The 24,618-nt window shown below is 34.1% G+C and overlaps 7 protein-coding genes and 1 long non-coding RNA gene across 9 annotated transcripts; 6 read left to right on the top strand and 2 right to left on the bottom strand.

The window, feature by feature from the left end:
* Nucleotides 1-325: 325 nt before the first annotated feature.
* AT5G42140 (Regulator of chromosome condensation (RCC1) family with FYVE zinc finger domain-containing protein) lies at nucleotides 326-5,487 on the bottom strand. Of its 2 annotated transcripts, NM_001344435.1 has the most exons (10): nucleotides 5,226-5,385; nucleotides 4,932-5,101; nucleotides 4,515-4,601; nucleotides 4,170-4,259; nucleotides 3,968-4,054; nucleotides 3,764-3,880; nucleotides 1,594-3,678; nucleotides 1,347-1,493; nucleotides 760-1,199; nucleotides 334-676 (listed from the first exon to the last, which is right to left on the bottom strand). In NM_001344435.1, the coding sequence occupies exons 2-10, from the start codon at nucleotides 4,977-4,979 to the stop codon at nucleotides 541-543; spliced, it is 3,237 nt and encodes a 1,078-aa protein (NP_001318728.1). In that variant the 5' UTR covers nucleotides 4,980-5,101; nucleotides 5,226-5,385; the 3' UTR covers nucleotides 334-540. The 2 variants fall into 2 exon arrangements, with proteins under 2 accessions (NP_001330926.1, NP_001318728.1); NM_001344436.1 differs by having other exon boundaries at nucleotides 326-676; nucleotides 4,932-5,487.
* Nucleotides 4,924-5,390, top strand: AT5G06285. The gene has a single exon (NR_142905.1). It is a non-coding gene; the product is annotated as an other RNA (long non-coding RNA).
* A 1,842-nt stretch (nucleotides 5,488-7,329) lies between the features above and the next one.
* AT5G42146 (uncharacterized protein) lies at nucleotides 7,330-8,009 on the top strand. The gene has a single exon (NM_001036916.3). The coding sequence runs from the start codon at nucleotides 7,399-7,401 to the stop codon at nucleotides 7,810-7,812; it is 414 nt and encodes a 137-aa protein (NP_001031993.1). The 5' UTR covers nucleotides 7,330-7,398; the 3' UTR covers nucleotides 7,813-8,009.
* A 1,134-nt stretch (nucleotides 8,010-9,143) lies between these two features.
* AT5G42150 (Glutathione S-transferase family protein) lies at nucleotides 9,144-11,562 on the top strand. The gene is made up of 6 exons (NM_123580.2): nucleotides 9,144-9,550; nucleotides 9,781-9,915; nucleotides 10,010-10,088; nucleotides 10,183-10,277; nucleotides 10,496-10,663; nucleotides 10,743-11,562. Exons 1-6 carry the CDS (start codon nucleotides 9,241-9,243, stop codon nucleotides 10,901-10,903), a joined length of 948 nt encoding a protein of 315 aa, NP_199030.1. The 5' UTR covers nucleotides 9,144-9,240; the 3' UTR covers nucleotides 10,904-11,562.
* A 55-nt stretch (nucleotides 11,563-11,617) lies between these two features.
* On the top strand, nucleotides 11,618-15,215 carry AT5G42170 (SGNH hydrolase-type esterase superfamily protein). Its single transcript, NM_123582.3, has 6 exons — nucleotides 11,618-11,885; nucleotides 12,279-12,476; nucleotides 13,034-13,164; nucleotides 13,270-13,494; nucleotides 13,691-13,946; nucleotides 14,508-15,215. Exons 1-6 carry the CDS (start codon nucleotides 11,780-11,782, stop codon nucleotides 14,699-14,701), a joined length of 1,110 nt encoding a protein of 369 aa, NP_199032.2. The 5' UTR covers nucleotides 11,618-11,779; the 3' UTR covers nucleotides 14,702-15,215.
* A 406-nt stretch (nucleotides 15,216-15,621) lies between these two features.
* On the top strand, nucleotides 15,622-17,218 carry PER64 (Peroxidase superfamily protein). The gene is made up of 4 exons (NM_123583.4): nucleotides 15,622-15,899; nucleotides 15,998-16,186; nucleotides 16,279-16,441; nucleotides 16,618-17,218. Exons 1-4 carry the CDS (start codon nucleotides 15,696-15,698, stop codon nucleotides 17,013-17,015), a joined length of 954 nt encoding a protein of 317 aa, NP_199033.1. The 5' UTR covers nucleotides 15,622-15,695; the 3' UTR covers nucleotides 17,016-17,218.
* AT5G42190 (E3 ubiquitin ligase SCF complex subunit SKP1/ASK1 family protein) lies at nucleotides 17,185-18,735 on the bottom strand. The gene is made up of 2 exons (NM_123584.5): nucleotides 18,169-18,735; nucleotides 17,185-17,662 (listed from the first exon to the last, which is right to left on the bottom strand). The coding sequence occupies exons 1-2, from the start codon at nucleotides 18,508-18,510 to the stop codon at nucleotides 17,489-17,491; spliced, it is 516 nt and encodes a 171-aa protein (NP_568603.1). The 5' UTR covers nucleotides 18,511-18,735; the 3' UTR covers nucleotides 17,185-17,488.
* A 4,544-nt stretch (nucleotides 18,736-23,279) lies between these two features.
* On the top strand, nucleotides 23,280-24,284 carry AT5G42200 (RING/U-box superfamily protein). The gene has a single exon (NM_123585.4). It carries the CDS (start codon nucleotides 23,517-23,519, stop codon nucleotides 24,006-24,008), a length of 492 nt encoding a protein of 163 aa, NP_199035.1. The 5' UTR covers nucleotides 23,280-23,516; the 3' UTR covers nucleotides 24,009-24,284.
* The last annotated feature ends 334 nt before the right edge of the window (nucleotides 24,285-24,618 follow it).

A 24,618-nucleotide genomic window follows, 5' to 3' on the forward strand; every position in this document is an offset into this window, starting at 1 on the left:
CCATGCAATTGCAAGCCCTGGGTCTTCGGTTTATAATCTCGGTTTGATTCGGTTATGGTTAACCGAAGTGAATATAAAACTTGCCGTTTAGCTTTTTACTTTTGACCGCTCGGTTATTTATTGCCTGGGACTTTGAACCGCAGTGTTCGGTTCAGGTCGGGGTAGTCGGTTCTTCGGGTAATTTTGATTAAGGGGAAAGGTTACCGAATATACCAAACCAATAATTTGGTTCGGTTCGGTTCAGAGATCGATCGTAGAGGAAATGATGATACTCAGAGAAACAGAAGCTGACCGCAGTGTAGTAAAGAAAAAAAAACTAAACGGCATGAAGTTGGCTAACCATTTTCATATTAAAATAGTTATCATCAGATTTAAATCAATTAGTTTAAACAATCATGAAATTCATGACAAACTATTTGCAAATAAGGCGAGAGATTCGCTATATACAGTGCAATGCCGGAGAATGAAGCTCTACATTCATCAAAATAAGGCTAACTGCTTCCTATGCTTTTTGCTTTCGTCGTTGTTTTCGGTTCATGTCTAGAATTGTGATTGAGATATAGGTGATGTTGCCACACTTGATCTATCGGTACCGCGAATGTTGTACTTCTCGTATACTCTTTCGCGATTCTCTGACCACCATGTTTCTGCTTGTTGCTCCCTGAATCGTCGCCGGCTACAAAAACAACCAAACGTTTGTATTAGTTTACATGTCTAGAATGTAAAAGGATAAGAAGTAGATAGATTCGATAATGTTACCTAAAGCGCACACGTTTGAGATCTCTAGTTCCATCGCCTAGAGCCAAAAGTGTTATATAAACACCAGGTTCATATTGTTCAATCCACTCTGCCTCCACTTGAGAAGCATTTGAAGCTGATGCTGCTGAGCTTCTTGAGTTTCGTCCATCTTCTGAGAAACCATTACTGATTCGGACCCCCTCACTTAGAAGTTCGCCCATGCTTGCATCTGTGTTTCTTGGCGACTGCGAATTCCGCCAAAGTCCATTCATTGAACGAGCGGGCATAGCCAAAGGAGAAGCAAGTGAGGTGTCGCTCATTGAATCAGATCTTGATTGACGTTGTCCATTTGCATTCGTAAAGTGAAATCCATTTTGCTCAAACCCGTTCAATAAATTAGCTGTCCGTGTGGTCTCAGCTTCGTAAGCACCCGGTGGTAGCAGCGCAGCTATATCCTTGACCTGGAAAGACCAAATAGAAATATTTAGGGAAGAAACAAGAAAACTTAGAGGGAATCATATTTCAAGAATGGATAGATCACACAGAGACTTGTCTCAACACTTCAACAGGCAGTATAGGAGAAATATATAAGAGAATCAAAGCCAAACCTGTGCTGTTAGAGATTTTATAACTTCTTTTGCGGCTTCTGATTTGGCAGATTCCTCTGCTGCCAGGCTCATTGCTTCTTGTACTTTTTTCACAGATTTCTGGACTTCGAATTCTTGGACCTCGCATCGGTGCCTCAGACTCTCGGCCTGTACACAATATCACAGATTCATTTTAGAAAACAAACCACGAAAATGTGTGGAAACAAATTCAGATGAATGGAAACGTTAGAGTAACCGCCGAGTTTACCTGAGCGCGCAATCTGACTACTTCCTGATTCAGAAGCTCATTTGTCTTCTTCAAACTCTCAGCTATACTTGTTGAAAAACCAAGACCAACGTTTAAAGGAATGGGAGTGACTGAACGAGGAGGACTAGATCTCCTTGAGAAAGGTGACACAGGTCTGGAGCTAGACGGAGTTACTGCTGGTTTTGGTGGCCCACGGCGTAAGTCAGCCACATTAGTCAAAGCATCTTTAAGTTGTGTTAGAGGTGTTTGGGAAGTGCGGACAAGAGAGAATGTGTCTGCCTTCTTTCCTTGTCTAGCTGCCCTGTTATCCAACTGCTTGATCAAATCTATATTTGACGGTATTCCTGATTTAGCCAATCTTATCTCAGTTTTATCCAATCTGTCCTTGTTCTCACCGGAAAGTCGTGGCATAACATTCTTCCTGCTATCAATATTAGCTTCTGACACTTTACTTAGTTTAGAGTGACATGAATCGCAGACACGGTAAGGCTTGCCTGGATTAGGGGCCAAAGCAGCTTTCAGTGATTTCTTTGAACTGCATGAATGGCAGTGGACAAGTCCACAGTTGTAACAATTGTGTCTTTTTCGTGTGAATCCGAAAGCCTGTCTACAAGCTGAACATTGAGATTGCTCCGTACCAGAAACCCATTTATGAAGACATATTGCTGCTGTGAAGTTTGAACCGCATGCAATATTTTTTACATGTCTCTCTTTCAAAGCATCAACAAGAGTTGGTGCCTTACGGTCCTCAACATCTCCATGACCTAATCTCCCATTGGCACCCTTGCCCCATGTAAACACTTCATTTCGAGATGTTAAAACTGCTACATGATAAGCTCCACATGCTATTTCTTCAACACAATCCTTTGTTAGTTTATCCTCTACTAAGCAAGGAAGTTTCCCATCAGCATTGGGATTCCCTAGTTGACCATATACTGTACTACCCATTGTGTAAACTTTTCCCGATGTTGTCAAACCAACTGTTAAACTATGTCCACATGCAACTCTGTGAAAAGTATGGTCAATTAGAGCTGATACACATGTTGGTTTAAGCCGAGGCTCTTTATCTCCATGACCAAGACGGCTCTTGTCACCATCACCCCATGTGAACAGCTTTCCTGATGAAACACTTGAACTTGAGTGAGTGACAATGACTTCTACTATTGCAGCAGCATGCCATACACCGCATGCAACAGCAATGGTCCTCAAACCAGATAAAGATTCAACTTCTCTCGGGTAAAATACAGTTTCCTTGTCACCATGCCCTAAAACACCAAACGTCCCATCTCCAAAAGTAAAAAGCTGTCCAGTTGACGTTATCAAAGCGGTGTGCCATGGTCCACAGGATACGGAAGCAATTTGAAGACCTTCAAGGGGACCTGATATTCTCTTAGGTATCCAGTGACTTACATCGGTACCATGGCCGAGAAGTCCTGCATTGTGTGTTCCATCACCCCATGTGTAAATCTCTCCTGTCATTGTGACAGCGCATGTATGGAACTCACCACAGGCAACAAAATCAATACTAGTAGCAGCTAGAGACTCAATAAGCTGTGGTCCAGTAACATCTTTTCCCATTCCATGGCCAAGACGTCCTCCGGATGCTTCACCCCATGTAAAAACCTCACCTTGCCTAGAGACTAGAGCAGCATGCTTAACACCACATGCTATGTGATGGACATCCAAAACTACATTGGACTCCAATGGCTTTGGAATCAGAACATCAGACCTTGAACCAAGATAACCAATATTCTTATCAGCTCCGAATTTGGTAACATTCTCACATAGCACTTCACCCCATATATAAACATCACCTAGAGCATCACAATCATCTGGAGCAGAACCATGACTTGAGCTGCTTTGAACACTAGAGACACTAACCCGGAACGCGTCTGATCCAGTTCCTCGTACTAACATATTTGGGCTATCTGATGCCACATGTGACCTTTCAGAACTGACAGAATTCTCAGTTCTAGAAGTCCTGGGAAAATTGGTTGAATTGTAGGGACTATCAGCAATGTTAAAATCTCGAGAAGCACAAACTGAGCTGTTGGTAGGACTGCTTAATGTCAAGTCTCTACTGTCCTGGAAATGATGAAATTGAAACAAAAACAAAGTTCAGAAATACATTTGCAAACATCTATAGTCTTTAGGAATACTTATTACTTACAGCAATAGAAAGGCCTCCATCACTCCAGCCGTCAATTTTAGAGCGGCCAGCCTGACCAGATATCAAAGCTTTTAGGCCAGCTATCCACACCTCTGCCTCAACTTTGTCCTTGCAAATCTGCAAACAAGGCAACCTTTTCACTTCACATATACAGAGGCATCATATAAACGGTGAAGAGAAAGTAACTGAGTTTCATTCACTAACCAAGTCAAGAGTCCGCTTCCTGTTAGAGTATATAAGGGAAAAAGATAAATAATCCTTATCCGGGCGAAGGTAACGTTGGAAAACAGCCTGATAGTATAAACATGATTAAAGTCATCATATGTTACTAACAAAAGACTAGCAATATTGCAGTCGTTGTATGCTGCTACATCAAAACAGAAAGCTGAATTTTAAGAGAAATTACAGTTCTTTGTCCTGGAACAATCTTAGATACAGTTGCTAACTTCAATCGTTTTTCTCCACCATTTGAAATCCAGATCAAAGATGTCTCATCCTGCAAATAACATGTCCCAAGATGGTAAGATTAAAAGGCTGATATGTGACCAAACACAAGGATACAAAAAAGTCGAGGACATTATCTGCCTTATAGCACCACTTGGATCAGTGAATCATAAAAATAAACAAAGAACCTCTTGGGTAGATTCCAAAACAAAATGCAGTTACATAAATTGCAAGTTTTGAAAGCAATAAGCTATGAAATCAGGTATCTGCAGACTACATGTACATCACCAATCTAAAGTACACTCACATTGGAAAGTCTAAAGGGACAGAACTTTGGCTTTCCTTTCCGACCATATTTCAAGAGTTGAGCACCTTTCTTCAAAGCAATTAAAGCCTGCAAAACATAGAGCAGGGCTCTTGTGAACATCTTGGTAAAGAGAAAAACAAGTCCGTAACTAGAAAATCAAAATTACAAAGACAACAAAAGACCAAATTTTTCTTCTGACCAAACTATGTGAATGACATATAATTTCCATTCACCATGACATTTAATTACAAAATTCTAATCACTTTAGAAGACATAACCCTAACCAATTCAAAAAAGCAAAATTTCAGACAAAATGTATTAAGCCTAAGATCAACAAATCAAAGATTCTCTGTTTCATCAAAACAGAACAGAGACATACATATAAAAAACACAGAGGAAAGAAGAAGAGATTTGGACCTGCTCGATGTCTCGGACGACATTACCATAACTCACAAGATCTGCCATTCCATGAGAGAGGTTTACCAAAATACCCAAACCCTCTCCGATCGTACGGTGGAGCAGCACCGGTCATCCTAAGCAAACAAGACTACGTGAAGTCTCCGCCGTTCTAACCATCAAATTCCGTGCTAACTCCAAAAAAACCACAATTTTATTTTAACAAAAAGGTGAAATTTGAAACCCTAGCTTCAGAGTTGTGAAGTTTCCGATGAATTGGGTATGCTCGGAAACCAAAGAAAAAAAGCTTATCACTTGTTTCAGGTGGTAACGGCTCTGGTGTGCTTGCAAATTGCGGTTTGTTTTGCTAATCTTGAGAAATTTTCGCCGGAGGATTAAAGAAGATGAAATGGTCGGAGAGAGACCGGAGATGGCGGGAGGAAGAGCACGAGAATGAAATCACTGTCTGTCTCAACCGGCAAACGAAACTAGTCTTTGCCGTGGAATTCCAAGTACGGAAAGAGTCAATGTTGAAAAGTAATATAATACAGAAAACTATATATATTCATTCATTAATTTGGTAATATACATATTTTTTTTACTTTCCAGCTTATATTTCTTACCTTAAAACAAAAGAAAATTACATAATTAGTAATTCAAAAACCACTAATCCAATGGCACATTGGTAATTATTAATTGAATCATTGTATTCTTTCAACCATTTCTACTTCGTCTAATCGACTTATATTAATTGGAAATTTCAACTTCAACCGTAGCGGTAAAAAGCTACTTGTCGAACCTTGAGATTAGAGGAAGTCACGAAGTGGTGACTTTAGAAGAAATGATTAAAGAACTATAAAAATGGAACACACGACGATGAGCTTGGAAATGAAGTACTAAGTCTCATGATTGTTTTATCTAAAAAAATTTAGGAGGTTAGTAGTCTGTTTCTTTTTCGTTCGTGCTAAAGTCTCCTCCATATCTCATTTTATATAAGAACGTGAGTTAATTTACAATATACACACGCCCAATGAACTGGATTAGTTGTTGGGTTAAGTTTTAATACAATCATCACATACAAAAAATCATCAAAAACTGTGATCTCTTACGGAGAGGCTAACTTTTACAGTTTTATGACTTTTATCAGATTATAAAATTTAGTGTTATGGCCCAAGCCCATAATAACTAAACAATGCACATATGTAGTTTAGAAGATATCACATATTTTATTCACCGCTTCAATTTCATTTTATGAATATGGAGTTTAGATTCTCGGTTGTCAAAAAATTCAACATGGTTTCTACTTTTATGAAATTTGTTAGAAACCATGTTTTTACGACGGAAACTTCTATATTCGTGAAATTGAAATGGTGAACAAATATGTGATAGATTGTGGAAGCTACCCGTGTGTGTCGTTTGGTTGTTATGGTCTTGACGCATAATACTAAATTTTATAATCCAATAAAAATCTCTGCTCTCTCTCTCTCTCTCTCTCGTGATGCCCATTTGTTTATCTTTTCAAAAGCAGGATGGAAAGGTCGAAACAATTCGGTGGTTTACTTTCAAAAGGAATTAATTCCTTTCAGTTGTCTTTCAAATCTCAAATATAAAAAGGTATACTTAAGAATTATTATTCAACTATTCATTAGATAAATTTTTAAATTTTACTAACCAAATATCATCGCAGTTAGCTGAAAGTCATAACCTTCTATGGAATCATTTTCTTAAATAATGATAAATTCAGAAAAGGAGGAGAAATGAAATAAAAAGGACCATGGAATAAAGAATAAAAAAAGATTGGTCTAAAGAGTGTTCGAGAACTACTCTTTTCTAGAGAACATATGCGGTTATGCACATCATTGATCGGACTTTACATTACTTGTATATATTCACTACTTTCTCATTAATATATTATATATATATATATAATATGTATATATACTAAATGAAAAGTTTTTGGAAGTGTTTTGATCTTTGTTGTATTACTTTTAAAAATAATTGTTTTAATTGGTAATTCATAAGAATGTAATTAAAAGTAGAAATTCTTTCTAATTAATATCATAACTAAAAGTTAATAATTAATGAGAAGTAAACATAAAACATCTAATGATTTTGAAAAATTAAAAAATTCTATTAAAAAGTTGTGATGAAAGATATTATGTTAATACGTGCCGTGCCAAGATTTTAATTAACTTTATAGATGTTGTAATTCAGTAATTAACTTTGAAGATATATAAACGCATATGTGATAAGTGCTTGTCGATAGTGGCTCGTGGGTAGCCTTTAAGCATGGGCCAGTGTGCTTGTGCCTACGAGCTCGAGTGATCGAGCACACACATTCCAAACTAAACACAAAACACAAAGGAAAAAAAGTAAATAATAAAGGCATATATATATGCTCCATTAGAAAGCAATATATATAGAAGGCAGATAGAGTTTGAACCAAAGAAAAAAAGAGAGAGAGAGAGAGAGAGAGACAACGAGGAAGATGGGGTGGTTTATTAAGGAAAGAAGAGGAGGTTCATGGAAGCGAGGATGGTTAGAGGAAACACTCCTAACATCATCAGCTCCTCCTCTTACACTACTAGCTCTCCTTGCCATCATATCTTTACTACTCTTCCTCTCTTCATATCCGCGTTACAAGTACGAGGTTGAGAAAACCGCTGCTAATCTCAAGCTCTTCATGCTATTCCTCCCAATTCTCTTTGTATTCGTCCTCGTCTCTCTAAGCTTCGTCCATCGACTTCTCTTCAAATCCTCTTACTCCGTTAGAGCAAACCAGGCTAAGTCCCTTTTTGGAGAAGGAAACTTTCCGTGGGGAGTTTTGCTTATGCTAATTCTTCTACTTCTTTTGGTTTCTAAACAATCTTACTTTCACTCCTTATGGTACCCCAATTTATGAGTTATGATCTTCCAATCATTCATATATAGTCTTCAAATGTAATATTTAGATTGATCATTGCTTCTTGTAATCCATAATTCCACACATGTTAAAAGACATTTTGAGAATAATGATAAAAATTTATGTAATATATAAATCTCGCATATTTGTTAAGACCAAAAGTCTAAACATACATAGCTAATTTGCGACAAATTTACAAATTTATATATAACACAATTTTTGTTTTGTCCCAAAATTGAGAGAAAGTTATGGGAACACATATACTGTAAACAAATCAGTAGTGGTCAGTTAATCTATATAAATTCACTTAACACACCTCCATTAATCTATATATATAAATTTGTATTTCTTGAAATTTGTTTTTTTTAATTGGTGTGAGATATGTATATAATATGATATTCGCAATTGGGAGGATGGATTATGCAAGATAGTAAAGGCACAACTCAAGGCTGAAGTTCGACTAAACTACGATCTTGGTATACTCCGATGGAAGCAGAAGATGCAGCGTTGTTGTTTTCAATGCAAAAAACATGGCCTAAAGGGTTTATACACGTTTGTTTTAAAGGCGATTGCAAGGTGCTAATCAACATCATGAACGGATCTACCAACAACGACATTGCTATAGAAGGCTTGTGTAAATTAAGATATCCATTATTGGGCATCGAAGTTCAGAGAATTAAATTTCTCCTTTACTAGTCATTCTTCTAATCATATAAGCCCATATATTAGCTAAGCAAGGTTGCATAGATTTCAGCTTTTACTCATATAGCCCATACTATACTCTCACTCGAAAAAATATACAACAGTAATGACAAAATCTGTAAATATTTTAGAAAAGAATAAAAATGGTGTACTTATTTAAATGGGGTAAGAATCTCTGTAAGTGTGACACATTACCATGCAATTTTGCTAATAACATATGATAATAATGTTATTAAGAATATTTCAATAATAATAATAATAAGGGATATGAATGAGAATTTGTTTGGTAAAACTGTTTGAGTTATTCTTCCATCAATTTTTTTAACTATTGAAAATATTTAAATAACTCATGAAAAAATTAGAAGAATATTATGGAAATCTTCATGTTAAAATTATATAAACTAACATGTTATAAACTATTCTATAATTTTAAAAATCGTAAAGATTTCCAAATTTCATAAGTTTGAAATCAATTTAATGCATAAACCATAAAAGCCCCTAAATATTTTATTAAAATGTATTTTTATACAAGAGATAATTTCAAAGTCAAAATAATTTTTTTTTTTAAAGTATTTTCGCAAACAGCCTTACGAATAATCTAAAAGGCTCTGGAAGTAAATCGTGGACACAGCTTAAACCCTAAGAACCCTTTCGTTGAATAAACAAAAAATCAAACGCCTTCAAAAATCAAAATCTCGATCCAGATCTCATCTTCCGCCACAAGCTATGAGGAGAGTCACCGGACTTGCCGCGCGCACAATCTCATCCTCCGTCGCCATCAATTCACGTCTCACTCAATCCATGGCGATTACAACCATTTCATCCTCCGAACCTATCTCCCGAAGATTCGGTGGTCTTCCAGAGATTAAAACTCCGTCTTTCGCCGGCGGAGTCGCTGGGGTTGTGTTCTTCTCTGCCGCTGCTGTATCGTCTCTTGGTCAAGAAGTTCACGCTAAGGAAATGGCTCAGAAGTTTAATCCTAAAGAAGTTGTTCTGTATCAGTACGAAGCTTGCCCTTTCTGTAACAAGGTTAAAGGTAATCTTATCACACTAATCTAAAAATTGCTGGATCTGATCAGAATTTGATCTTCTACTCATCGATTCTTGCTTTAGACTTAGGTTGAATTCAGTAGGATTGACTTGAATGTGATGGATTTGAATGGAGAATGGTTCTCATTGTCTATGATTCAGTAAGAGATTGGTGATTGAATGAGGTATCTATTGTTGCTGGTATGATATTTGGGCGATTGTTTATTTTGTTTGTAGCGTTTTTGGATTACAACAAGATTCCATACAAGGTTGTTGAAGTGAATCCTATCAGTAAGAAAGAAATCAAATGGTCTGATTATAAGAAGGTGCCTATTCTTACTGTAGATGGTGAACAAATGGTTGATTCTTCAGGTTTGTCTCATGTTCTGTTTCTGACTTGTATTTTTCTCTTCAGATCAAAAATGTGTATTAGCTTAGTTGAGTAATCTTTTGTTTTATGGTGCAGTGATAATCGATAGCTTATTCCAAAAGATGCACCCTGAAATTTCCAAGTCCGAAGATGATGAAGAGACTAAATGGCGCAAGTACGATTGATTTTAATTTATTGACTACTGATATTGAGTTCGAGATTTGTGTCACTACAGGACCTTAGGCTGATAATGTATCTATGTGTTGTAGGTGGGTGGACAACCACCTTGTGCATCTTTTGTCACCAAACATATACAGGAATACTTCAGAGGCTCTTGAGTCCTTTGAATATATCACCACACATGGTATGGTTATCGTCGATTTAGCTTCTTACTTTTTTCCCTTTCTTTATACTCATTTTGTTTTTATAACCTTTGGAAGATATGTATGGGTTAACATTTTAACTAGATGAGTTCATGGGAGTCCCAGTTTTGGGAACCTTTATACGTCATTACACATCTAGAGAAAGCTTCTGGAGGAGGATAGTCTTCTTGTCTAAGTCATAGTGTTGTGCTCTGTGCAGGGAATTTCAGTTTCACTGAAAGATTAGTGGCAAAGTATGCAGGAGCAACGGCAATGTACTTTGTATCAAAGAAATTGAAGAAGAAATATAACATTACAGATGAACGTGCGGCTCTTTACGATGCTGCAGAGACATGGGTCGATGCCTTGAAAGAGCGTCCATACCTTGGTATGTCCAACTTCTAATCTAATACTGAATCTAGTCCCTGCTTTCTGGATTGGTCCATGATTGTAGTTTCTAATATCAGGTGGGTCAAAACCAAACTTGGGCGATCTCGCTGTATTCGGTGTTCTGAGGCCAATAAGGTACCTTCGATCGGGTAAGGATATGGTGGACAACACACGCATAGGTGAATGGTATTCTCGAATGGAGAACACGGTCGGAGAACCTTCTAGGATCAAAGAATAAAGGATCATTGGTCGTATCTCTTAGTGGAAATATGAATTGCATAATGAATCGCTGATTTCACGGGCGTAACAATATTTTAAGCTTTAGGACTAGAGAAGGAAACAAAGAAACTAAAGGAAATAAACGTCTCTTCTTTGTGAATGAAGGATTTTGAATACTGTGAGTCTGTGACATGCTTGGTTTGGTCACTGTTGCTATTACTAAAAAGTCGTTTCTTTGGTTTCTTTCACATTTTAAAAGATTCATTGATCAGCTTGTTCTCTGTTTTCTATTGACTGATGTTTATATGAAAGGACAACAACTCAGGTGGTCCGATTGGTAATCGTATGGTCGAACAATGATAATATATTGGTGGAATGAATAAAGTTTTGCAATTCTTTTCTTAGAAAAATGAGTTTGAATGGTTTATATACATATGTATGACCCAATGATAGTTGTAACGTGGATTTTCTTTGTGGAAAGATATTATCTACATATGTATGATAGCAACAATTTTGGCGTCTCTAATTTTGAACCAACCTATGAGAAAATTTTATAGATTAGTACATCATCGTTATGAAATTGAATGTCAAACACAAGCATTAGGCCAAATAATCGGCACAATTAGACGGACAGGCATGCAATTAGTGAACATGTGGTAGTGCCAAAACTTTGGCATTCTATTTTCGAAAAATCTCCTCACTATATAAACATGTTTCATCATTCAATCTCCTTTGATTTTTGCTCACAATAAAATAAAATAAAAAGAAAAAAAAACAAAAAAAAAACAAAAAAAGAAAAAGAAAAAAGAATCTATAAATATACTGTTCAATTTTTTTTATTTTTTTTTTATTAATATCCCAACGGTCGTGGGGAAGAAAATATTCTGATTTTGTAATGTCACGTTTGGTGTATGTAATATTTTTGCTTGTAGTGGTAGAAGGTAGCAGGAACACTTTAGAACGAAATACTGAAACCAACGCAACAGAAGCCAAAGTAGAAGGTATATATGTACAAATGTTATGAATATAGCTTACACCGTTTCATTCATGTTTTCAGTTAAAAATTAATAGAATTTATTTCATCAAAAATAACCTAAATCTACTCATGTCTATTCATTTGAGCATATTAATTTTTTTGTTTTTTGACGAAAAAATAGATAAATTCTTTGTTTTTAATCATATAAAAAAGATCGGCATGTGTTATTCATATATTTTTTTAATGTAGTTTTTGATTTGTTGGAAACTAGTAATTATTCAGTGGAAAACTCATTTTCATATTATTTTTTTTACTTTATAATATTTCAATTTATATAATGCCAGCTCTAATTAAGTTATTATTTTAAAATATTGTTGTCATTTAAACAATTTAATATATTATAACTGTTTATGAAAAGGTAAAGGTACAATAAAACTACCGCCGAATGTTACCATTCCTGGTATCATAACATTTGGAGATTCAATAGTTGACAGTGGAAACAATAACCACCTTCGTACAGCATTAAAATGTAACTTTCCTCCTTACGGTAAAGATTTTCCTGGCAAAATTGCTACTGGAAGATTTTCTGATGGAAGGGTTCCATCTGATATTGTCGGTAAGTATAATCTCATCTCATCATTTTTTAAATCAACTATCTTTAAGAGTTAGATAACAAATGTTGAAGTTATTATTTAAAAACTAACAACAATTAGCCAGTTAAAAATTGGTCAAAATGTAAATTTTCCTTTTAATATTTTGTTCATTTCTATTCTCGTAAATGGATATACCAATAATGTCAAATTCCAAGATAATAGATTCACGTTTATGTAACATAAATAGATATCCATTTGATAAATTAATAATCTACAAAAAAAATTTAGCATATTATGAGAAAATATCACATATCCTGCAATTAATACTTTAAGGATATTAGAATTCATCTGATAAATGTGATGTTTATGTTGGAAAGTAACAAATTATAGAGAAAAATTGCTCAAACTGTAATAGTTAAAATAAAAATGGATAAAACCGTCTTAATTATTCTCTTATGTTTGCATGGATCTCTATTTCTTATGGCTTTGTCTCGTTATCGACTATGTCAAGTGATGGTCATTGCATTTGTGTTACATGTCGAGACAACTTATGGTTTTTGTTTAATAATATATATGGCAGCTGAAAGACTAGGAATAGCAGAAACAATACCAGCATATTTAAATCCAAAGCTCAAAAATGAAGATCTTCTCAAGGGTGTGAATTTTGCTTCAGGTGGTTCTGGTTACGATCCGTTAACAGCAAAACTAGTGGTATTTTTAATATCGTTTAAACTTTCTTAATAAATTGGAGTTTTGATTCTTATTTTTTAGTCATCTTTTTATTGATATGTTTTTTTTTGTTCTGCGATGCTCCAGAAAGTGGTATCGTTATCAGATCAACTAAAAAATTTCCAAGAATATAAAAATAAATTAAAGGTGATTGTTGGCGAAGAGAAAGCTAATTTCTTGGTGAAAAATAGTCTTTATCTTGTGGTAGCCAGCAGTAATGATATTGCTCATACCTATACGGCACGCTCCATCAAATATAACAAAACTTCATATGCTGATTATTTGGCTGATTCTGCTTCTAAATTTGTCAGTGTAAGTACAAAATTTGATTATGTTATATACCTCATTTATCTTGCATTTTCAAGTTTTTTGATTTTTGATTTTATTTATAAAAGTACAAATTTGTTGTTCTCAGTCAATTTAACCATAAAAATGATATATTGATCATTCATAGCAATAACAGCATTTCAATCAAATTTGGATTCATTGTAATGTTTACATCATATAGGCATTGTATGGACTTGGAGCTCGAAGAATCGGAGTATTTAGTGCAGTACCGGTTGGATGTGTACCAGCAGCTAGAACACTTCGTGGAAAATTGAAGCGAAGATGCTCAGAAAAACTTAACGAAGTGGCTCGCAACTTTAACGCGAAGATATCTCCAACATTGGAAGCTTTAGGAAAAGAGTTGCCAGATAGCAGAGTTGTGTTAATTGACGTGTGTGACACTCTTAATGACATGATAGAAAACCCTAAAAACTACGGTAAGTATGAATACACATCCCTTTTTCTCATAATAATTTCATCAAGTTATAACCGTAAAGTAAAATAGTTGATCATTTATGTTGTGATACGCAAGTACAAATGATAATTAGTATTTTGAGGATTTTGTTTTGGTCCCACATCAGTTAAATTTAATAAGAGACTTTGCAAATTATTATATGTGAGACGTCACAAATTATTATATGTATATAATAAAGTGTTTAGATGGAAATTTTCAAACCAATGGGAACTACAAACAAATTAACTTACCTCGTACAATAGCACGGGTCATCACTTAGTTATAGAGAATAAGAACGAAAGTCATAATAACCATAATACTAATATAACTTAATGCATATTTATAAAATATATTATACACTTAGAATTGATCTAAATATGCATGGATATTTAGTCATTCAAGATATTGTTTTATGGATCCATGAATTTAAATGTTGGATCTAGACTCGCATACCTCCAATATCTTGGCCATCGATAATTAGTACCAAAAACTAACTTTATTACCTACTAGTTACTATCTTTAACTTCTTTCTTTTTTATTATAGGATTTGAAGTATCAAACAGAGGATGCTGTGGAACCGGATTAGTCGAAGTACTATTTTTATGCAACAAAATCAATCCTTTTACATGCAAAAATTCATCTTCGTATATTTTTTGGGATAGTTACCATCCAACAGAAAAAGCTTACCAAATAATAGTTGATAAGTTGTTAGGAAATTACATTACGAAACTAGTCTAATTCTATATTTTTATAATATACTAAGTAATATTTTTTCCTATGTAAAAACGTAAAAAAAAAAAATATTTTTTCAATAATAAGAAATAGTATTTAAATGTTCATTTAGATTAAATAGATTCAATATAGTTTGTTAAAAATGATTTATCAATTAAAAAAACAGGTTATATTGGATTAGACTAGTTTCGTAATGGCTAAAAAAAAGAATAAAACATACGTACGAGAACAAGACGAAGAAATAGAAGGCATCCACTACACAATTGTACATGTCGACAACAAAGTCAACGACATACCGTTTGAGACACCGTGGCTTTCGCTTTTCTCTCAAAAAAAAAAAATCAATCATGTTTTTTTGGTTTTTATGTTTCGACAGTATTTGGTAGGTTGTTTTAATATTATTAAAAACATACTTATTATTTGTGTGAATATGTTTAAAAGCAAACTTGGTTGTTTGGAATTGTAATATCAAATGTCAAGATCCATCAACTTTCATAAAAATTCGTTAATTTGTACGTGAACAATTAATAAATCTCTCATACCACACATATTATTGCTCTAGTCAATTTGTTTCCTTTGTTTTCAGTCATTTTCAGGAATCAAATATTAGCAATGCTTTAACTCTACTCCACTGCAACCAAATTGGTTGTTTAGAGTTATCAAATGACAAAACTCGTTAAAAACTCGTTAATATCTATTAACCAATAAATCTCTAGTGAACTTTTTTCCTTTGTTTTGTTCTGTCATTTTCAGGAATCTAAATTATTAAGTCTTCAACTCTACTCCACCACAACCAAAATTAAACGAGTCTTGTCTACATGACCTAATTTGCTTAACAACCTTATCATCTCACTAACAACTCCATCTCCCAAAATTTAAACTCCTTTAACTATGCCTATAAAACCTTGATCCATTCTTCATCACATAAGCAACCCAACAAATTCATTCTAAATACATTTCTTTTCACTCAAGAAATTAAAATTTCGAAAAGTTTGTTAAAATGAATGCACACATGCTCAATCTCCTTGTCATAGTCATTTTTGTAGTTTCTTTCGATGTCCAAGCACTCAGTCCTCACTACTACGACCATACTTGTCCACAAGCCGACCACATTGTAACCAATGCAGTCAAGAAAGCCATGTCAAACGACCAAACTGTCCCTGCTGCGCTTTTGAGGATGCATTTCCACGACTGTTTCGTCAGAGTAACAACTTCTTACACACAACATTGTTGTCATCTTTCGGTCTTTTTATGTCTTTATACTCTAAATAATGTTGTTGGTGATACTTTTGATCATTAAAGGGATGTGATGGCTCAGTTCTCTTAGACTCTAAGGGGAAGAACAAAGCAGAGAAAGATGGACCTCCTAACATCTCACTCCATGCATTTTATGTGATTGACAATGCAAAGAAGGCATTAGAAGAACAATGTCCCGGTATCGTCTCTTGCGCCGACATTCTTTCACTTGCGGCAAGAGATGCTGTCGCTCTCGTAAGTCTCTCTCCATCTCAAATTCCAAGTACTACTTTTATTTGATGATTCTAATGATCCACCTAAAATATTATTTGTGGATGTTACTATAGTCAGGAGGGCCTACATGGGCAGTGCCAAAAGGGAGAAAAGATGGAAGAATATCAAAGGCAATAGAAACAAGACAACTACCAGCTCCTACTTTCAACATTTCTCAATTGCGTCAAAATTTTGGCCAAAGAGGCCTCTCTATGCATGATCTTGTTGCTCTCTCTGGTATTAAACATTCTCGCACTCACTTAAAATATATTTACAAAGATTTCTAAAATCTTTTTCTTAAACTATGCTAAAAGATGCAACATAAATCTAAATTTTAAAAATAATTGGCAAAAGACAAATATAGTTCCAATGCTTATAATGGTTTAAATTCCGAATGTTGAATGAAATGGCAGGAGGTCATACACTAGGATTCGCCCACTGTTCATCGTTCCAGAATAGGCTCCATAAATTCAACACACAAAAGGAGGTTGACCCAACACTAAACCCCTCATTCGCAGCCAGGTTGGAGGGAGTGTGCCCGGCCCATAACACGGTGAAGAATGCTGGATCGAACATGGATGGAACCGTGACGTCATTCGACAATATCTACTACAAGATGCTTATCCAAGGCAAGTCACTATTCTCATCCGACGAATCGCTTCTTGCAGTACCCTCTACTAAGAAACTCGTGGCCAAATATGCAAATTCCAACGAAGAGTTCGAGAGGGCTTTTGTGAAATCGATGATCAAGATGAGTAGTATCAGTGGGAATGGCAATGAGGTCAGACTTAACTGCAGAAGGGTTCGCTAGAATCTCAATCTACGCTTCCAACATCACGTTACTACTACATTTTTATGTCTTTCGTTTTCTTTCGTCACATTGATTACTTGTGAATGGGCCTTTCTAAAGATTAAGGCAGAGGTTCTTGTATCAGAATTATCTATCAATCTCTCGTGTGTGCTTGTATAGGCATTTATTTACAAGTAATAAGATCTTTTCTCTTTCTAAGAACATGCAGACAAATCTTATCACTTGTGTTCACAACCTATCTAAATGATTGACGAAACAATAGAAGACCAACACTCTCTTTTGAGCAACAACTTCAATATGTTTCGTAGTTAAGTCTTTAATTTGACATACATAACATAACATTAACATCCGACCCACTGTCTTAGCTGGACCATCACGTAGAAGAGAATGGATATATAGTCAAAGAAAGAAGATAAGACAGGGAGACACAAATGGGTCGAGGACATGACAGCAACCTAGGTCTTCATTTTTCTTCATTCAAACGCCCACTGATTCTCACGGCGAACCTCTTCTTCTTCCTCTGGCGTGAAGTCGTTCTTGATATTGAACGTCTTACGGATTTCTTCTGGGGTTTTTCCTTTAATCATATCAGCCACTGTCTGGCAAGTCAAGTCCAACAGTCCCTTGATATTCAAGTAGTTAGCAGCCTAAAAGGTGTCACAGGGAAACCAACTTAGATTCAAGCTCTTCAACTTTCAGATAAAAATGGAACTTTATTGTTCAAGCAAATCAAACATATTGAACTACGATTCCAAAGAAAATAAACTTTATCACTCGTTTCAGACAGAACAAAACATGTCATGTTAGCATCCAAAAGGTTTCTCAGAAAAACAAATCTAGATTCAAGCAAATCCCAAAGAAATTAAACATTATCCAATGTTTAAGACAGAACATAAAAAACATGAGTTTGGATGTAAAGTGGTCTTCAGCTATAAACAAATCCAACAAACTCAAAAGAAATCTCTTGACACTTTTTTCTCTATCAGACCATATATTTCAATCAGACATGATCATAGTTTAAACTGTGAAATTGGCAATCTAAACAAAACCTGAACCCTAAAATTAGATCTCAAACAGAAATCAAGATCTCAAACCCTAGAAATGAAATCGCAAACTTTGAAAACCAAAGCAATTAAAAATAAGTTTGACAAACCAGGATAAGATCGAAGAGAGTGCCCTGATCAACTTTGATAAACTCAGAATCCCAAGTCTTGAGATCTTCATCACTAGAACCCGACGCGACGGTGGTGGTAGTAGTAGCAGCAGCAGCATCGGCCGTGGTTTCGGATTTCTCAGCAGCTTCGACATGTCTCTTACAGTACTCAATCACCTTCGAAAGGATCTTGCTTGTGACATTAGGGAGAGGGATACCATTATCGGTACAGTCATCTTCAATCATATGTTTGATGGTTTGTGACTCTAGCGCCACCGCTTCGTCAATTTCGAAGTTTTCGCCATCCGAACTCTTAAGAGTGATTTTTCTCACCGTCGACATTGGTTTTTGCTGAGTTTAGAGACGACGTGGAGGCTGAGGAAGAGAATCGTGGAACAGAGAGATGTGTGTATGGGTTAAATCAAAATGTTTTTAAAGCCCGGCTCACACATTGAACCAGTGAGATCTAACGATTCCCAATTGACTTTTTTTACCTATAAATTTTCATTTTAAAACATTTTCTCTGTTTTTTTCTTTCAAAGGAAAACACCTGAAAATTAATTCAACTCTTTTCATCAACTTTTGATTAATCAGTAGTTGAACAGATACTAAACTCCTCTATTTGTAGGATGGTGTGTATAATTTAATTGGATTCATGTGATTTGATTTCCGGTAATATTTTTCTTTGAACATCTTTGCAAATAAAGAGTTAAGAATCATAATCAATTGCGGCAGTTGTTTTGCTAATTAAGTTGTATTAAAATCATCCACATTCTAGAAACCAAGTCCACCGTTACGACAAAACTTATTTATTTTTTATTTTATTTTTCTTATTTTTTTTTAATTTTAAATTTCCATTAAAACAAACAACAAGTTATAAGACAAGTGTCCAAACATAAGCACACAGGCTCGAAAACATACACATCCAAAAGCTCAAATCCAAGGCGCGCAGGCCCGACAACAAGAGCAAAGCCCAAAACAACCAAAGAAGCTGAAACTTAAAAATAGCAGGCCCAAAAACCAAAAGAACGAAGAGGGAACGACCCAAGGACTCAAAAAACTCATAAGGAAACCTGAACCGCAGAGGAGGACCTAACTGAAGAGACGGAACCAAGTAGCAAGCAGAGAGGCACCCGGAGGAGGAGAGGGAGAGCAGAGAGGCACTATGACAAAATTTATCTCATGCCTTCCACTGTAAACGTTTTGTTCGTCCATTGGAACTCTACCAAAATTTCGTTACTACATTCCTAAGTTTTGATGTTACTGATTTTGGTAATCTAAAACAAGACAATACATAAGTAAGCAATGCATCTGGTACTGATTTAATCAATACTTCTTTGCCATCTTTAGATAAGAATTTTGTAAACCAACCATTTATTCTATTATGTAAATATTTTCTAAAAGAGTAAATTTTTTTTGTCTTAGATCCTCCTAAACTTTTCGATAATCTCAAGTAGTTGTTCATGTCCCCTATATTAGTGATTTCGAAGATTGCCATAAGTTTGTCCATCATCGAGTTGTCAACTCATGACCAAAAACCTCTTCATAGTTCTTTAGTATTCCAAATCCAATGACGCATTGTTTTTTTTGTCGTTTTACAAAAAAGAAGCTATCATCCACGAACATAAGTGAAATATTGAGGGATTCGCTTGTAAAAATTTCATCCCCGCTAAAATCTTATCTTATTAAATAAAGTGAGAAAAATCTAACTTGCGTTATCTAAATTTTCACCAAAGCATAATCGGCCATTATCCTAGTAAAAAATATGGGCCAATAAAAAATATATTTAGATTCACCCCTTTATTCACCTTTTTATTCCATTAAATTAGAATTTATACCTAATAAATAAATTAAATTTATTTTATTATAAAATCTAATTTGCCACAAGAACAAAATTTTATATAGTTTTGGGTTTATAAGAAAGGATTGAAGTTTAGATTTTACTATTAAATATCGATTTGAGTTATAAACAGTTTTAGATTTTATAACTAAACGAGATTGAACGTCTGTTTGGTTTTATAAATGGATTTAGATTTTATAATTAAACAATGTTAAATATCGGTTTGGGTTTAGAAAGAACGGTTAGAGATTTAGAGTTTGCAATTAAAAGAGTTTAAATATCGAATTGGGTGTACAAAGAAGAACTAGGGTTAGATTTTATAATTAAACGAGATTACATTTTGGTTTGAATTTTTTAAAAAGTGGTTAGAATTTAATTTTTTTTTACTTTTTATTTAGAATTTAGATTTTTTATTTATAATTAAATAAGTTTTTTTAACTTTTTATTAGGTAGTATATTCTGATTGGCTGAAATAAAAAAATTAGGATTTAGATTTTATAATTAGACTAAATTATATATGAGTTTGAGTTTATAAAAAAATGATTATGATTTAAATTTTATAATTAAATGAGTTTAAATTTCTTTTATTAAATAACGAATTCAGATTGGTTAAAAACTTAAGATAAGAGGAAATAAATAAAAAGATTTACCTAATAAGTGAACCCAAATATTGTTCACTAGACCGTAAACATGGATTTTCTCAGCTATGCTGAAGGAGTCAAGACAAGACCAGGTCTGAATAACTGAATACATGGTCAATTTTATAGCAGTCAATTTTTTTTCTCGAAAAAATCAGTTGTTGCAATTTTTTAGTACCGTCGATTATTTTATACATAATCAGCTCTAGAGATTTTATGCATTGATGCTTCTGTAATTATACTTTTTAATTTAATTTCTGTTGTATATTTTGAATGTAGAAAAGATTCTAGAAACGAAAATAAAAACATTTTAGTAATAAATTAATGTAAATAATATAAAAAATACATAATGTAAATTAATATTGTTCTTTATATTAATGTAAATTAATGTAAACCAGTCTAGTAAATATAGCGCCTATTTAATTGAAATTTATTTGTTAGAAAATAAATAACTACTTTAACGCATTATCTTCAAGTGCTATCTTCTTTAACTTTTTAGTGGATTGGACTTCTCCGTCGCCTCTAATTCCTAGAACATGATTGCTATTATTTTATACAGCTCTCAAACTAAAGTACTTTTTGTAAGCATAGAAGAAGAAAATACTTTTAGTCTCAAAGTAAGGTAAAGAGAAATTTTGAAATTCCATTTCACCGGTCACAGAAAAGCAAATAAATCAACGACCCTAGCTTTGAAATTCCATTTTACCGGCCCAAAACACAAATGGCCATACAACCGCAAACATTGTATAATACGATAGCTCATGATTTCTTCATTAATAATTAAAAGAAACAGAATTTATAATTTTGTTGGAAAAAAGTTAAGCAGGTTAAATTAATAATTAGCATTGCTTTTTCAGAACTTAAATGTCGAGAAAAGTGTTGTGCCATGTTGTTCTATATTCTGTTGGCTAATTTATTTTCTTCCAAAATGAAAGAGCTTCAATAGTAGTATTATAGAGCTTTTATGTTGCTCTATTTTCTGAGGTTCTTAATGATATTTTTTCTGCTTTGTATTCTTCTGTATGGACTAATTAAGATTCTGAGTAGTAGTCTAAGTAAAAACATATTTTCATATAAAGGTTGTATGAAACTGGTGTAGAAATGTGTTTCGTGTGAATCCAACGTACGTAATATGAACAAACACGTGACAGATAGGAAAACATTAAAAGGGTGTTTTACCAAGACATTATGACGTTCAAGTAATTAAATAACGAAACCACAAGAATTGATTGAACACCATAAAAAAATGTGGGTTTTATAAAATCCTAGTTTTGTTTTACATAACGTCACATGCACTAGGACACCACCTATCATGTACATTGTATGGCTCTCATCATACTAGTCAGACATATAAGTACATCTTTAAGTACAAGAGTTTGCCCTGATTAACTCAACACCTATATCGCTGTCTATTTAACTGGTAAATTTTGCTTGGACTAGGCTTAATACCATTTACAATTACAGATTCAAAAAAAGAAAAAAATAAATAAATTCATATAAAAATTAGTCGAAACAAAAACCAAATGATGTTAACAAAAACGAAATGAACACTATTGTTAACAGAATCCGGCATACTCAGCTTCATAAACAAAGCTTTAATCTTCTTTAACTTTGAAACCAAAAATTATATTACCATTAAAAATGTATATCCGACTGTACTGATCACCACCACTTTTATCATCAACAAATCTCTCATCTTTTACTTCTCGAAAATAATGGTGAGCTTTATTATATTCTATTTCAGATTCCTAAAAGTCCGCTTAAAACCTTTAATATTGTTAGACTCTTGTTTCATATTAATTATAGGATGTTTTAGTTAAAAATACATATTTTAAGATTTTATTTTCTAACTATCATTGACTCCATAGAAATTTAGGGAGTAAAATTTAGTTTTAAAATTTTTAACCAATGATAATAAAATATTAAATGCATTGAAAAGTTGCATAGAAATTTGTAAAACATCTTTTATTTTGAAACCAAAAAAACAATTCCCCAAAAAATCCTATATTCTAAAACAGAGGGAGTATTTTCCAAAAAATGTTTGTCAAAGATGTTATTTTCTAAACTGCTTATTGTAACTAGCTAATAACTTCCCCTCTACAATCTGTCTCCGATCTTAAGCATGCCATCACAGACATATGGTGGCCAATAACATAAGCATACAAAACCTTATCCTATATGCTATCTCGTGCTCGATCACATAATTCATGATCTTTTGATTGACAAAACAAAAGAGTATTATCCAGTTCTACTTTCTCCATGTGAAACCTCTTGAAAACATTTTTCACACACTCTTTTAATGATAGGGTTGAGATTTTCTTTCGTTATGTTAATTCTCATTCCAAAAATTTAGTTCGATCAAATTACTAATTATTTTATATATTGGTATATAGGAATGAAATAATAATTATTAAATTTTTTTGTTGTAATAATATAAGTTTATAAATAAAAAATCTAAATTTGGATATATATATATATATATATATATATATATGTGTGTGTTAGTGGAAGCCATATATCAAATCGTTTTCATTGCCATTTAAAATTGACGTTTTATAATAATTCAATGGGGCAAAAGAACCTGGTGTATATAAAACAAGCAAACCCATAATAATAAAGAAAAGCTGATTGTACGAAAAGAAACAAAATCATAACAATAATAGTTTAACCTAAACCCTGATATTTGGCTCTACCGTGTCCTAGCCTCTCCTCTTTGTATAAATAGCCGTTACTCTTTTTCACATGATTTTCACTACCAACAACACTTAGAGAACAAGCAGAGGAATATAACTTTTTTTTTCTTTTTCCTTTTTGCTTTTTTACAACCAAAAAAATAAAGCAAGCCGTAGAGAGCAAGAGACGGTGTAAAGATGCACTACACACGCATCTCGCCGGCTTTAGTACCATCTCTATCACCAACCGCCGCGGCTGAATCTAGCGGTGGTGGGACGATGATAGCTACTGTTTTCATGGCCCTTCTCCTCCCCTGCGTCGGCATGTGCATCGTCTTCCTAATCTATCTATTCCTCTTGTGGTGCTCCACACGGCGTCGTATCGAACGCCTTCGATTTGCTGAACCGGTTAAACCGGTCACAGGTAAAGGCCTTTCGGTGTTGGAGCTCGAGAAAATCCCTAAACTCACCGGAAGAGAGCTAGCCGTAATAGCTAGATCAACGGAATGTGCTGTTTGCCTTGAAGATATAGAGAGTGGTCAATCGACTCGTCTAGTTCCCGGTTGCAACCATGGGTTTCACCAATTATGTGCTGATACGTGGCTATCTAACCACACGGTTTGTCCAGTTTGCCGCGCCGAGCTGGCTCCGAACCTACCTCAATGTAATGAAAATCAAAGTCCATGTTAGAAACAGAATTTTCAAAAACATTCTTTCCTTCTTTTTTACTCGTTTTGTGTACTTCTCTTGTTTTTCCCTTTTCTTAGTTTTGTGTAAGCGTTATAGAGAGAGAAGTTTCCAGGTTGTAACTAGCCTTGTTGTTTTTTTTTGTACATGAAATTAGTTTTAGAGTAAATTACGAAATTTACAGTTATGTCATTGTATTTACAACAATTTTTCTTCAACCATTACAATAAGTATATCAATGATAGAGTTAAACTTTGGGTCCAACAAAAAATAAATAAATCAGATCACTATAAAATGTGATGATTACTGTTTTTCCCCCACAACATAATGAGTACTATGATGATATCAATAAACAAAAATAAGTACATAAAGACATATTTTGTGTATTTATTATTTATTTAATAATGGAGGTCAAAACATTTTGACGCATGGCAATGTAAAGATCTGGCAGAATATGGGGATATAATTCTTAAGCTGTAAATTTTTCTGAATTACAAGAATTATATAAAAAAATTCACCACACATGACGAGGAAAGTAAGGTGGTAATTAGTAAAATGTACTTTGTTTTATTTTTTACTCCCCGAGGGTTTCAAATCAAGTATTAAATTGCTA

This window comes from Arabidopsis thaliana, chromosome 5, assembly GCF_000001735.4.
Source record: "Arabidopsis thaliana chromosome 5, partial sequence".
Lineage (NCBI taxonomy): Eukaryota > Viridiplantae > Streptophyta > Magnoliopsida > Brassicales > Brassicaceae > Arabidopsis > Arabidopsis thaliana.

What these genes read in the sequence shown, in the direction of transcription:
- AT5G42140 (NM_001344436.1), bottom strand. Translation starts at nt 4,979, where the DNA reads ATGGCAGATCTTGTGAGTTATGGTAATGTCGTCCGAGACATCGAGCAG. An exon ending in TAAAATCTCTAACAGCACAG is followed by an intron (nt 1,200 to 1,346) that starts GTTTGGCTTTGA and finishes TGGTCTTTCCAG; the next exon opens with GTCAAGGATATAGCTGCGCT. An exon ending in CTCAAACGTGTGCGCTTTAG is followed by an intron (nt 677 to 759) that starts GTAACATTATCG and finishes TTGTTTTTGTAG; the next exon opens with CCGGCGACGATTCAGGGAGC.
- AT5G42146 (NM_001036916.3), top strand. Translation starts at nt 7,399, where the DNA reads ATGGGGTGGTTTATTAAGGAAAGAAGAGGAGGTTCATGGAAGCGAGGA.
- AT5G42150 (NM_123580.2), top strand. Translation starts at nt 9,241, where the DNA reads ATGAGGAGAGTCACCGGACTTGCCGCGCGCACAATCTCATCCTCCGTC. An exon ending in TTTCTGTAACAAGGTTAAAG is followed by an intron (nt 9,551 to 9,780) that starts GTAATCTTATCA and finishes TTTTGTTTGTAG; the next exon opens with CGTTTTTGGATTACAACAAG. An exon ending in GAAGAGACTAAATGGCGCAA is followed by an intron (nt 10,089 to 10,182) that starts GTACGATTGATT and finishes TATGTGTTGTAG; the next exon opens with GTGGGTGGACAACCACCTTG.
- AT5G42170 (NM_123582.3), top strand. Translation starts at nt 11,780, where the DNA reads ATGTCACGTTTGGTGTATGTAATATTTTTGCTTGTAGTGGTAGAAGGT. An exon ending in GGTTCCATCTGATATTGTCG is followed by an intron (nt 12,477 to 13,033) that starts GTAAGTATAATC and finishes TATATATGGCAG; the next exon opens with CTGAAAGACTAGGAATAGCA. An exon ending in CTGCTTCTAAATTTGTCAGT is followed by an intron (nt 13,495 to 13,690) that starts GTAAGTACAAAA and finishes TACATCATATAG; the next exon opens with GCATTGTATGGACTTGGAGC.
- PER64 (NM_123583.4), top strand. Translation starts at nt 15,696, where the DNA reads ATGAATGCACACATGCTCAATCTCCTTGTCATAGTCATTTTTGTAGTT. An exon ending in CAAGAGATGCTGTCGCTCTC is followed by an intron (nt 16,187 to 16,278) that starts GTAAGTCTCTCT and finishes ATGTTACTATAG; the next exon opens with TCAGGAGGGCCTACATGGGC. An exon ending in TGATCTTGTTGCTCTCTCTG is followed by an intron (nt 16,442 to 16,617) that starts GTATTAAACATT and finishes ATGAAATGGCAG; the next exon opens with GAGGTCATACACTAGGATTC.
- AT5G42190 (NM_123584.5), bottom strand. Translation starts at nt 18,510, where the DNA reads ATGTCGACGGTGAGAAAAATCACTCTTAAGAGTTCGGATGGCGAAAAC. An exon ending in CTCTCTTCGATCTTATCCTG is followed by an intron (nt 17,663 to 18,168) that starts GTTTGTCAAACT and finishes GACACCTTTTAG; the next exon opens with GCTGCTAACTACTTGAATAT.
- AT5G42200 (NM_123585.4), top strand. Translation starts at nt 23,517, where the DNA reads ATGCACTACACACGCATCTCGCCGGCTTTAGTACCATCTCTATCACCA.